Source organism: Sinocyclocheilus anshuiensis, unplaced genomic scaffold, assembly GCF_001515605.1.
Source record: "Sinocyclocheilus anshuiensis isolate Anshui unplaced genomic scaffold, SAMN03320099.WGS_v1.1 scaffold58, whole genome shotgun sequence".
NCBI lineage: Eukaryota > Metazoa > Chordata > Actinopteri > Cypriniformes > Cyprinidae > Sinocyclocheilus > Sinocyclocheilus anshuiensis.
In genome coordinates, this window is record NW_015547688.1 from 237,930 (window position 1) to 251,475 (window position 13,546).

The window sequence follows — 13,546 nt, forward strand, 5'->3', positions numbered from 1 at the left end:
GGCTTCGTGAAAGGCAGCAGTATCATTTACAGGGCTGTACCCACAGGAAATGGGAGAAGTAATAAGTGACGGCAGATAGTCTAATGGCGGGCAGTTCATTCAGCCACTGGGGAAATGGAAGGAAGGGGGAGAATTAGATGAGTTTGCCGGTCCTTGGATGATCTCTGCGGACATGCACAGGAGTGGGAAGAAATTATAGATTTAAAGATAGGCCAGCGGTGTGATTACGATTAGCGGTGAGCACGAGCAAAGTGTGTGAGAGACAATGTAAGTGGCACACAAGGCCCGGAGAAGCAAGCAAGCACAATGGGGAGCACAAAAGGCGACTGGAGAAAAGAGAAAGCAAGGGGTACAGAGTGAAAATCAGACAAATAAGATGATAAGGAGAAGAGAGAGAGAGATTAAAGCAGCGAGCGGACAGCTGAGATCGAAGTCAGTAATTATCACGCACAAAGAATCATACGGACTGCGTGATGTGGAGGGAGGACACCGAGAAGAGGAAACACAGGCACGCATATGCTCAAAGCCAGAGATATGAGTGAGAGACACTCATCCGTCAAAAGAGGAAGGAGGGGCTAAAGCCACCAGACAATAACAGAGACTCAAGAGTCGGTGGGTTTCAATAAATCTGTGAGAGATCTTCGGGGCAACAAAGATGACATTTGAAAGAAACAGAAAAAAACACTCAAACGCAGGATGCGGAGCATGTTGAGTGCTTTGAAGTATGAAAATTCTGAGAATCAAGAGGGCAGCAAAGGCAAATACATATGGAGCCTAGGTAAGCAATATATGGGAGGATAGATTGCATTTTCGGTGGCAGATTTGCAATGAAGATGCCTTGGGATGGACAATAATAATGGCTATTAGTGTGTACCTGTGAACTGGTTTGCATGGGGTACGAAGTATGTTTACACAACGTAAATGCCAATGCAATTGTTGAGCTAATTAATCGCAGGTGTATCAAATTAAGCACTTAACAAGCTTGGCGGCTTTCCAGTAGACTGTCAAATAAACACAGCGTAATTCATCTATAGATTAACTTCTAGGCGCAACAAAGCAGACCAAAAACCAGCCAGTGACTGAAAATAATAAACACTCATAAACAACAACTGGGAACAATGTGACTTACAGGAAATCCGTGGGTTCTCCGAGATGGCAGCTTATTGAAGTGTAAATCCACTACACATTTAGCAGCAATAAAACATACTTGCCTCAGCATATTAAAACAACATACTGCGCATCAGGGATTGAAACCTCCTTTTGCCTTTTTGGGAAAAATGTATCTATTTTACACAAGCACAAAATGTAACCATAGCAACAGAACTGCAGGATGAGCTGTTCTTCTGTTCAGCGTCGGTCATTCTCTCCTCAGTGGTAACTTCCCAGAGTGCACTGGGGTATGGGACACGTTCAATAATGCTACCTTCTTCCCAAGGTAAGGTTTCACAAATTCATTTCATGTGAAAGAAATAAAAGCTGCCAAACAGCCTTTGTCATCCGAGAAACGGTACTGCACGGAGTCCTATCAAGTTTTAATGACTGAAGGCAGAGCCGGTGAGTTTGGGAATATGAGTGACAGTTCGATATTTCAGTGGGAGGTACGGTTAAAAAGGCTCAAAAACAGTACAAGCTATGGCTGGAAGGGAGTAAACAGAAGGATGTGATTACATTGAATAGTAAATCAAAAAGACTTCCACCGAACGATCAATCTTCAGCACCAAAGGTGTTCAAAACTCTGTTTGGAGTCATGGTGTTTCCAATAAATCAGTCATCATGCTTCCACTAAAAACTGGTGTATTAAAAAGTAATGGACAAGTGTATACAGGTGGGAAAAATACTATCAGAGAGAACAATGGGCTTCTTTTGGTCCAAAGGGTCCGAGAGGTTGAAGATCCTGAGAAAAATGCTGATTACTTCTCTAGTTGTGCTCGGTCACATCGCCTCCAGTGATTGAACTGAGAGCAGATATGCCCCTCTACACTGTAAAAAATGACCGTGAATTTAACGGTAAAAGACTGTAAAAATGCTACAGTAAAAACCTGTTAAATGGTTAACGGTAAATTCCCCTACTATATACGGTGAAAAACCACAGCTGCTGGTTTTTTACCGTAAATTTTACGGATTTATTTTTACAGTGTAGGTGTACTTTCCATTTTATTTAATGTCTTCTGGAAACTTAGATAAGACTGTTCCTACAAACATCTACCTGGAAATGGTTCAGACTATCTCCACCAACAGTGCTTATTTAAAGGAATTCATTCACTCAATCGACAGCACTTGTGGCAAAATTAGGGTCCTAAGAAATGTGTTTTATTTTCCCCCCAATTCTTTGTTTCTCATTTGAATTTTTCTGGATTCTGTTTTAATGGTTTAATTCAATCACATTTTTAACTCAAATTTTAATAATCAAAATGATGTCTGATGAATTCAATTCATAAAACTTTAATAATTTAATAACTTGTTGAATATTTAACAATAATAATTCCCTATTAAATGTATTGTTTTTATATAAATTATGTGGTGGTTTTTCCTCTGGATTCTGTGTTTTATGATGTGATACAAATTTATAAATTACAAACAATGGTAATCAAATCAGTGCATAAAATGTAATAAATGAAATTTGAACAATACCTTTCATTTCTTGGCAAACAAAGAGCTGCATAACAGGATTTTATTGTTTAAATTAAAAGGACAAAAATAAATAATATTTTGGTATTCCTTAAAAAATCATTAGTAATAAAATAAACTATATACACTATTATTATTGTTATTATTATGAGTTTTAAAAAGTACATTCTGCTGTACAATAGTTATGTTATTTTTTATGTTAAACAGAACTTTTTGGGTGGTTTCTGTATATATCTGACAATAGTTTTATTAAATGAAATGGTGCAATCCTTGTGAAGTGAATTCTTAGAGCAGCTCTGGATATGAAGTTCATTTGGAGTTTTCTCATATAGTGGGATGGCAGATGCTGACAACACAAGTGTCACGCAAGCTTTAACTATCGTGTATTAGACGAAACTGTGCCGCTTATTCACCCAGAGAAACAGAACATGCAGATTTTATATTTGAAAAATAGTGACCTTTTCAGATCTAAAAATACACATGCAAGTGCTTTATAAAATTACAAGCTTCACATTTTTTAAATCCTTTAAAAATTGTCCCCATGCACTTCCATTCTTCCATTACAGTTCTTCACTGTAACTTCGAGTTTTCCTTTTTTAAAGAAAACAAAGGAAGAGTTGCAGTTTTTTTTATAGTAATCAAAATTGTGCCACAACTGCTGTTGATTGAGATTAACTTGCACTGAACCCTGAATATTCCTTTAAGGGTGATATAAGTCTGTCACGAAAAGGGCATGAACGTCATCATCCTCAAACGTGTCACACGGCAAAACATGAGGCATTAGTGTATCACTGGGCATGCAGCTGTGTATGAGGTTGATTTAAGTTTAGCCCCAGGCTCAGAGGAACAGATGACATGGAGGGGGTCCTCTGGACTCAAAACAGTATATTACTTAAGCTCAATAAATACACACTGGGGGCAAGGCACCCTGCTTTGAGCTCCCATTAAAGGACTGCCGGGATATCCGAGTAAAAAGAATAAATATAAAAATTTGTCACTGCGACGACGACCCCTCCACCACCATATCTCTGTGATGTGACCATATATGCAAATTGCTCATTATCATCCGCGTCTTTCTCCAAAGCCTACAGCAACGCATGCACAAACACACCAGCACACAAACACACATATACATACACACCATCCCATCCATACATAAGTGAACAGCCTGATATCTAGCAAAAATATGCATATCTTAAAAGCGTATGACATAAACAGGTTTGAGATTTTATAGCTAAATTTCCTAATCGGTTTTGATGTCAAAACGTAAACAGAGATGCACACAAGACACCGAATATGCTGACAGAAAGCCATTACAGGTATTTACATACAAAAAAATCAGGATAATTTACTGTATACTTATATCAAGCAATATATTCTATATAGCAAATCTCGGCTGTGTGCTTGTCTATGTTGTCGCAAAATGTAAAGTGGATTATCGCCCAGCTCTGTATATGAAGTTGGATATATTATATCCAAATTTATCCACATACATACAGTATACTCACATAAAATAATATATACTACATTGCAAATCTCAATTGCTTGACTTCTTTTTAGTTGCAAAATGTAACTATATTATCTCAACAGCTTGATTGCTTGTATTGTTGCAAAATGTAAACTATATTATCGCCCAGCTCTAATCTGCTAAATGCTACTACCATAAGGCATCACAATATTAATATTATGTTTTTTTGTAAAGCTGCCTTGAAACAATGTGTATTGTGAAAAACGCTATACAAATAAATATAATGAGCCTATCAAGCTTAGCTTAAACTGGTTATGACCTTTAATCAATAATAAAAAAAAAACTATTTAAGCAGTTTTCGTGACTTCACATTGTCAAGTTATTAAGAATAATCCATTGAGGATTTTGCATGTAAACACAATTATTGACACAACACATACTGGATGACCTTTGGAGACCTATGCCTTTGCTGGCAGATTATGTTGTGATGAGTGCGATGAGGAAGTGAGCAGATAGACATGGACATCTCACTCTGCTTCTTGAGACATCACATCGGCAGAGCCACACGCACTCACATGCAGCTTTATCTGTCTCTCGCTCTCTATTTCTCGCACTGTGCCGCCCGCCCACAGTAGAAGCCGGACAGTCGAAGTCAGTGCTGCTGCACTAATTCTTGGACTGGCTGTGAGCATGTCCTGGGGAAGGGAATACAAATCAGGCTTTACTATACAGTCAGGCAGAGCTGGCCTGTCTCCCAGGAGCCTGCCGTGTGGGCCGTCTGTGGCCTAGGCAAAAGTTGACAGGAAGGAAACCAGGGCCTTTCGGCTCTCGGCCTCCCCTGGGGCTCATGGCCCTCACAGAAGTGAATTATTACAGTAATAGTCACCCAATTTGGTGAGGTGCCACTCAACAGAACGGCACATTTTGCCTCTTCCAGCACTAACATCAGTCTGTATGCGCATCAGTCTACATACAAGCACAACGAGCAACACCCACACTTATCCTTGAGGGTAAAAGCAGTGTATTGTATGCTACAGTGCAAACCCACAAAATTTGACATGAATGTCAGGCTGACAAATGTGTTTCTCTGTAAAAAACTAATTTGAGTTGATTATTTATAACAGCGCTACACAGTGCTGTGGTAGTGCAATTGAAAATCCAAGGAATACAGAGCTTCTGGTGTTTCTGTGCATGCTTCAGCTTGTTGGCTAACATTATATTGCATTTATACACTTTTGGATGTGTAGGAAATGCAACCATTTTTTCTTAGCGTGAAGACCATTTTAATAATACCTTTTTCCACTATAAAGAACCTTTTGTGCAATGGAAAGATTCTATGAATGCTAAATGGATGCCAGTAACCTTTTGATTTTTTTGTTGCACCCTCAGATTCCAGATTTTCAAATTGTTGTATTTAGGCCAAATATTGTCCTATCCTAACAAACCATACATCAATGGAAAGCTTATATATGCGGCTTTCAGATGATGCATGAATCTCAATTTCGAAAAAATTGACCCTTTTGACTGATTTTGTGGTCCAGGGTGATATATTATTATAAAGCCAGAAGAGAGATACAGAACCAGAAAACTGTACACTAAAATCATAGCATGTTACAGTAAACAAAAATACATTGTCTTAAACCCCCCATTATGTCACTAATTTGATGCTGAAATGTTTGATTAGATCATGCTAATTTTTTTTGGCATGCGCATATGGTGTCTGCACGTGCCAAGAGCGAAAGCGCATATGCCATGATCCTAAATGACTGTAATATTCGTGCCTTTTTTTACTGCTACACTTTATCAGTCACACTAGACTTTGTGGTGTCCACAACACGGGGGCCCGGGCTCTCCAAAAACCCTATTACGTGCGCTTCTTCTACACTTTTAATTCAGCTGATTAGCATTATTAGTAATCGGTTATGCCATCAGCTGCTCATAACCGGCTCGAGGTTACTTCTGGGGGTCACGTTCGAGGCATTTCAAACTCACGCTATCTCTGAGAGATGCTGGAGCCGTTACGCATAACGCATCATCAAGGATGCCCACGCGTCCCGCCTCTCCGCACAAAGCACTATTAACCCTTCCAGCATCATTATTATCAGTTTTGGGCGTCCATCACACAGAAATAGCCCGTTTGCTCACACGCAATAAGTCACTCGGCTTTCTTACCGCTTGTTCCCAGCGCAGTTGCTCATGGACTCGCTGGTGGTTCCATGGAAAGACGATGGCCAGGACATGCGGGACTTCTTGAGCCCCGGCCGGTCACTCGTGTCCATGGCATTTGAGCGCTCTATCTGTCGGTGGTGATGCCGGTCGGTGTCAGAGTAACCGCGGTGTTTGATTTTGATGGGGGTCCGTGGCTGTCTCCACAGATGCTGCGGAGGCTTGAGGGTCGCCTGTCCCTCCCGGGGAACCGGCAGCGAAAGAGACAGGCTCTTTTTAGCGCAAGGTGGCGGTTCCATCATAGTGCAAAATTAATAGATGTACCGAACGCAACGTGTTAAGCGGAATAAAAACAACATGGCTATGTATTCGTTAAGAAATCAACCCGTCTACTGTCCGTAGCTGACTAGTCTCCATGTCTAACAGCGGAATGTATTGAAAGCAGGTTCAACGGCAATAAAGATTCAGTGCTTTTGTGAGAACTAATCACAGTGTTCAGATAACAGGTGATGGCGCAATGCCGTCCTGTCTTCTTGTCATCTCCACAATTATGTCCATGGTAAATCCAAAAAGTTCCCGTGTCTCAGAAAGGCTCCACTTTAAAACATCACAAGGCGTCGTATAGCTAGCATCCGCGCCAGTGAAGCTCTTCCCCTGAAGTTTCTCATAGCGCGTCGGGTCACTTATGTTCAGTAGGGATTTATTGCTTTTATCAACCGTCCCTCCAGACTGGGTTCCTGCCGCGATTATTGCTGCTAAAGACCGCACATGTCTCTCCAAGCTCTGGTGTCTCCAACTGGATGCATGAGAACTCTGCAATGAGGAGCAATGTTGTGCATCTGGAACTAACGACGACTAAAACTCAAGCTCGCTGTCAGGAGATCCACCTTCCACCTCCATTAAAACATCGCCGCGATCAGTTTCATTAGGCGAATCATGTTGAATTTTGCCTGGAGAACAGCGCGCGTGGGATGATGGATGTATGAGAGAGATCCATGCACACGCGGCTTCTTCGCGTCCTCGCTTTCTTCTTTCTTGAAGCATTCGTTCAATTCCGCGAAATCATGATTGTAAACCAAAGTTCACCGATCTTCGTGCTGTACTTTAGTTTGCCGTCTTATCTCGTTCGTATCGTTCAGTTGTCGACAGATGTTACATTATGACATTTGAGAAACTCTCTCTCCCTCTCTCTCTTCATTTAAGAGTACGCGCCTCGATGCAGTGTTCTCGTTCATTTAGACGAGATGGACCCAAACAGCTCCAGTCGTCACCCCTATGAATTGATTTCGCATGTAATTCCATTAAGTAAACATATCGATTTTACCAGTAATGTGAGGTGCATTTGGAAATGACAAATCGCCATAATTATCTCTATCAATTATAAATGAAATAAATATATAATGTGGTGGGGCTAATGATTTTAACCGCATTAAACAGGGTATAGGATTTGTACAATAACTGAAGTCTCATGCAAATTGATAACCATTTATATGAGCATTTTTATCACTTATTTATGGAGATATTTCCTTTGATGTTTCTACCATGTCAACATGGGTTGATTATGGTAGCACATTATTCTCAAAGGAAGTCTGCTTAAACCCCTAAGGAGAACGAATACCTGTAGAAATATATATCTTTCAGCATTACCATTCATCTCAATGACAGTTGCTGGACTGGTGCAAAATCCCCATCTACACAATTTCAAATCTACCATTTTTCCTCATGGGCGCACAACTCTGCTGCCAGGTTATTTTGAGCCAACCATCTAATTACGGCAACAGACAAGGAAAAGGGTTTTTAAGAGCCCTCCAAGAATCACTAGAACCCATCTAGGTCTATTATACTCTTGTATAATAAAACAAAATATTAAATATTAAATTAAATATTCTGAAAATATGAAAAAAAATATTTTAAGCCTACTTTTAAATGGCCACTAACAAGGCCATGCTAACCAGCCAAACCTTGACCGTTTAAACCCCACAAATGGTTAGCTCCCACATTAGCACAATTAAATGACTTGATTCATATCCTGAGCTAGTTAATCCATCAAGCTAATGGCATAGCAATATTTAGGAAGGAAACAATTGCGAAACATAACAGGATTGAACACTTCTCCGGAGTGAATGCACCCTTTACAACATGTTGCTTCCTCTTTAATCCTCTTGTTGCAGGGCAATCTTTGGTGATTAGATAATTTACCTTCGCTTTCATCCCCACCCTTTGCCTTTCAAATCAAAGTCACATTTTTTAGCCTGAAGAAAGAACTTCTAGTTAATGTTGTTAATCCAGTGATTCCCAATGGTCTTGGATGTGTGTTCCTTATCCGAAACAACGATTTCAAATATTGGGAGTAGCCTAGTCTACTTACAAACGAATGAGTTGTATCAGGTCGATTTGATTAGAGGAACATCCAAAACATGTACTGTAGGGTGGCCTCCAGGAACAGGGTTGGGTTTAATTAATCTCTAGTTATCTCTAGTTACTGAGCAACCTTCGACTGTATTAACGCAATACCCAAATGCCCTTAAACGTCAAAGCATACATGTTGCTCGTCTAGAGCTCGTCTCATGCGTCGGTCTCATCTGGCTCTCATTTCCGCTGTAAAGTTGACAGCGGCGATATTGATACTTCACTCATAATTAGATTGCACTCACTCATGTATCGCTGTGATGAAAGGCTTTTGCTTTTTTTCACCGCATTGATCATGTTTACATTAACTCACTGCTGTGATAATGGAGGTTTCTTTCAGTTGGACTTCTTTAAAGGTCACGCATCTCCGCGCCGCTGGGTACACGAAGCACAGCATTAGTTTTATGTATACATTGACATATCCAATAGACAGACGGTGAAATATGCAAGGGTGGACTTTTATATGGATTGAATAGCCTATTGGTTTTCATCACGCTGACAATAAATACAGCTGAAGACTGAATTACTGCGGACATCTTAAACAAAAGGGCTCCCATTTACATTCCCAATGTGCACCTTAATGGAAATGTCAAGCACTTTCAATTTATTCTACTTATTCTGGATCAGAAGAGGCAAATTCATAGCTTACTTACCCTTCTTTCCCCTTTCACCCCATAAGTTAGCCTGAAATATCACAGCTTACACTCTGATACGGGGCAGTAATGTATCTTAGTCAAAATAATAAGGCCAGTGTTCAGAGTGCATCTGGTACGGCGTATCTTCAGCGAGCAGTTTGTCTGCTCCTATTTTCACTTTGCAATGAGCGTATGCTACTTCTCAGCCCACTCAGAAGCACACATGCATAGACAAGCACTAAAACATGAAAGGCGATTTCTCAAAGCAATGCCAAGAAAAGCTTTTCGTCTGGCTGGTGTCCCAAACTGTAGTCTTAGCATGAGGGCACCGTTGCGTTTGGAAAAAGGCTGTAAAATGTTAATGTGATCCTCTGAGGAATGGACTAATGAATGCAATGTAAGTGCAGTTGGTCGTGCATCCAGCACCTGTATCACAGAACAGTAAATATGGAATGCACTTGGGCTTGAATGATGTGTAACCACCTCCTACACTAGGATAAGTGGTATGTTTTGTCGCTTGGCATCTGAAGAAATCGAATATTAGTCCAGAACAAAGCATGCCTATTTCCAGCCTTTCCTGCAGATCTGTGCAAGGAGGGAGCACTTTGTTCATCTTGTTTACCAGGCTATTACCTGGTTCTATCCACTTTCTTAAACACCCTCTGCTAATACTTGGACAGAGAACAGTGTTAATATTATTAACAAAAAAGGGTTTTTGTTTTAACAACAATAAAGAAGATGAGACAAAATGTGCATCATTAAATGATTTTAAATAACACATACTGTTTAGAACAAATTACCAAAGATATGAACAATACACTAAAATGTTTAAGACGACATTCAAATACACATTCAAAATTTGGGGTAGGTAAGACTTCTCTCATGCTCAATAAAGCTACATTTGTGACCCTGGAGCACAAAACCAGTCATAAGGGTCAATTTTTTCCGAAATTGAGATTTGGTATTGCTACAAATATACCCCAGCGACTTAACACTGGTTTTGTGCTCCAGGGTCACATTTATTTGAGCAAAAAATACAGCAAAATATTATCAAAATTTGAATTAAGTTCTATTTTAAAATATAATTTATTCCTGTGATGGTCTCTGGTCTTTAGTTTCCTTCAGAAATCATTTTATATGCTGATTTGCTGCTCAAGACATTTTTATTATTATTATCAATGTTAAAAAAGAGTTGTGCTGCTTAATATTTTTGTAGAAACTCTTTTTTTCCAGGATTTTTGATGAAAAGAGAGATCAAAAGAATCACATTTATTTGAAATATTTTGTAAAATTCTAAACATATTTACTGTCTCTTTTATCAGTTTAATGCTTAATAGACGTATTATTTCTTTCAAAAACAAAAATCTTTCTGACCTCAAACATTTGAATGTTAGTGTATGATAAAAAAAAAAAAACTCATCCAAATGTAGAATATATACATATAAGATTAAACAGATATAAAAACTTAAATGTGTCATATTTGGTTTAATTTTGCACTTGCAATTTTTAGTCTAAGCACATTTGATGTTAAACCGTGACAAAGTAACTAAACTTAATGGACATTTTTGTTGAAAGACAAAAACTAGGAGCACAACAAAAAGACAACAACAAAAAAGACCTGCGCAAAAATAACACTGGCAGAAAGAAGCGATTGAGAAACCCAAGCACTCAGCACCAGATCATTCAAAGACATTAATGACGAGTTTCTGGAAAAAGCGAACACATGAGAACAATGTGGTTTTCTGGAAGAATAAACTAAGTACTCTCCAACCGCCTAATTGCACTTTAAGTGAGTTGCAGAAGTTGTGAAAGCAGAGGCTGAGGAGTGTCAAGATGGGCCCGGAGATAGGGTTGAGTGTCATTTAGAGCATGCGGCCGGCCAGGGTGCCCTCGCGCTTGTAGTTCACCATGCACCATTACCATCCACTCTCATTACCTAGCGGCCAACAATATCGGCAGCATTAACGCTACCCGCAAGATACGATTTTCCATTCCAGCTGTTGGAGGAAGAGGATGACATGTCAAGCCTCACTAGACGATGATTCATACGAACCAGATGCCACTTACCCCCTGAGAACCGAGATGTTCTAGAACATTCTGGCGCAGTGAGAGTTAATGCTATCCAATCACCTCCTGCATGTTTTATTATCCTCGCCTTTCTTCTATTCAGCATTTTGGGAAATCACAGGTTTCTACAGCAGAGTCAACACCAACAGAGCAGGGGGACTGTGTGGGTGGAAAAATGAAAGGCAGAATTCTAAATGCGTCTGACATGTCGTCCACTCCGCCGCTATGCTTCCCTTAGAGCGCTCGAAGGTAGACAACTAGCAGAGCTTCTCCGTCCAGAAAGAATTACAGAGCTTTGTAGAAAATGGAAATCAGAGCATAAGTGCACATACGTCAGAACATAATAACAGGGATCGCTTGTAGTGCGCTTGAGTGCCGTTCTCTATTAACATCTGCAGCGACATGCAAAGAGCAGGGGAAGTTATCTAGTTAGACCGAGCTTATTAAAACATGCGGCGGTCCATTTGTCTTATTGATCTGCCTATGCTCCGTAACAGCATGCTGCCGTTTGCATTAGATCCACCATTACAGATATAATATGGCCTTTTTAGATGCCCTTTGGCTTCTTGAGTGTTTATTCCTCTTGTTTGGCAGGCAGCTCAATGCCAAGTGGGCAGGGGCACATAGGCTTAGCTCTGGTCAGCCAATCACAGCAGCCTTTGAACCTATTACCAGGCTGAGGCTCCGGAAGAGGCTCTTGTCCTCCTGCCGTGGTCTTAGGGGTTGAAGGGCATGGAAACAAAGGACGCCGAACCTAGTTTTTTTTAAGAGAGGGCGAGTGGGAATATCTTCCCATCACCTCCAGCGCTAATTCTTTGTGGGAAACATTCCAAACCTAAACAGAATTCCGAGAGGGGAACCTTGACATTACTCCCCGGTAAAAAGAGAGTGGAAAATGTTGACATTTTCGTATTTCTAAATGATAATGTCAAGCCACCCTATGAGTATCTCCTTCTCCGAAAAGTCAATTCAAAGTCTCCCGTTACAGCAGTGCGAGGCCTGTATTGACATTTCTCTACTCTACGGCGATTTAAATCGCAGATTGTTTGTGTTTATTGATGAGTAATCCTAATCTTCAAATCTTAACCTTTGGCGCTGACAGAGTGGGTGCAGAGTGACTTTTTCAGGCGGCCGGGTCCAGCAGGGACGGCCTTTTTCAGCAGCCAAATCTAACTCCATGGGGTTTTCACTCACGTCAGAGGAGGAATTCTCTGCTCTCCAAAGCGCACAATGTTGTTTTAGTATAACGCCATATCAGCATGCATAGCATTAAATTAACTATACATTCGTTCCTCTCATGCATTAGTAAAAAACAACACTACTCGTAATTCAGACACACTTGCCCTGTGTGTGCAATATATATGACTTATAATCAAATATATATTTCCCTTTTCTTTCTAGATGTGTTTTTCGGGGACAGAAATACTTTAGGGCAAGAAATGTATTTCGTTTTCACTTCAGAATGCTTAGACATGGTAAATTAGGAGAGAAAAACACTTTCTGTAATCCAGTAGGTTCTGCTTTTTGTCAGTTGTCTATCAGGGACATTCGATTGGCTGACGGCACCACAAGAACGCTCACAGTCACAAGCCCTTCATTGGCATGACTTGAATTGAATTTAAGCAGATATTAAGGTGACAGTGTAGAGAACTGAGCAGAGAAGGTTAAAAAAACAAGTTGTGATGCAGCAGATACGCTCAAGGGCAAATGCTACAGCACAGATGAGGGCTATTGGTTGGCGAAGGGCTTTATTTTCATTATGTTGTGGGGTGTAAAGCAACAGGACCGCCTTATTGTCATATTGAGGCATCAAGGATGACACCTATCCTTGCATGCCATCATAAAATCTGGTGCATATCGTTTATTCCGACCCAGAATTTAGACAGAAAAAGGCCATCTGACAGAAACGAACAAAGACTAACCACATTGATTGTGACTTACAATGGAAGGTGGCATTTTCTGAGGCTGGTGTTAATCTATCCCAACATTAAGATTTTTGGAGGATATGTGAAATAAATGATTTATTTTTCAAAGACGTGCCATTAATGTAAAATACTAAATCAAATATTCTATGTAAATTTATGCATTTTGACAATTTGGCTGAATAATTAAATAATGAGAGACAAATCCAATAACAGAATCCAGGTCAAAGAGACATCTAAATATAGTCTTA

The 13,546-nt window shown here is 40.0% G+C and overlaps 1 protein-coding gene across 1 annotated transcript in view; it reads right to left on the reverse strand.

Annotated features, from left to right (window-relative positions):
• The window catches only part of LOC107703358 (cAMP-specific 3',5'-cyclic phosphodiesterase 4C-like), a 56,184-nt gene extending 48,803 nt beyond the window's left edge, over nucleotides 1-7,381 (reverse strand). The window contains exon 1 of the mRNA XM_016505955.1: nucleotides 6,269-7,381. Within this exon, the coding sequence (XP_016361441.1) occupies nucleotides 6,269-6,564 (296 nt within the window). The 5' untranslated portion in view covers nucleotides 6,565-7,381. The remainder of the gene's footprint in view (nucleotides 1-6,268) is intronic.
• Between the last annotated feature and the right edge of the window lie 6,165 nt (nucleotides 7,382-13,546).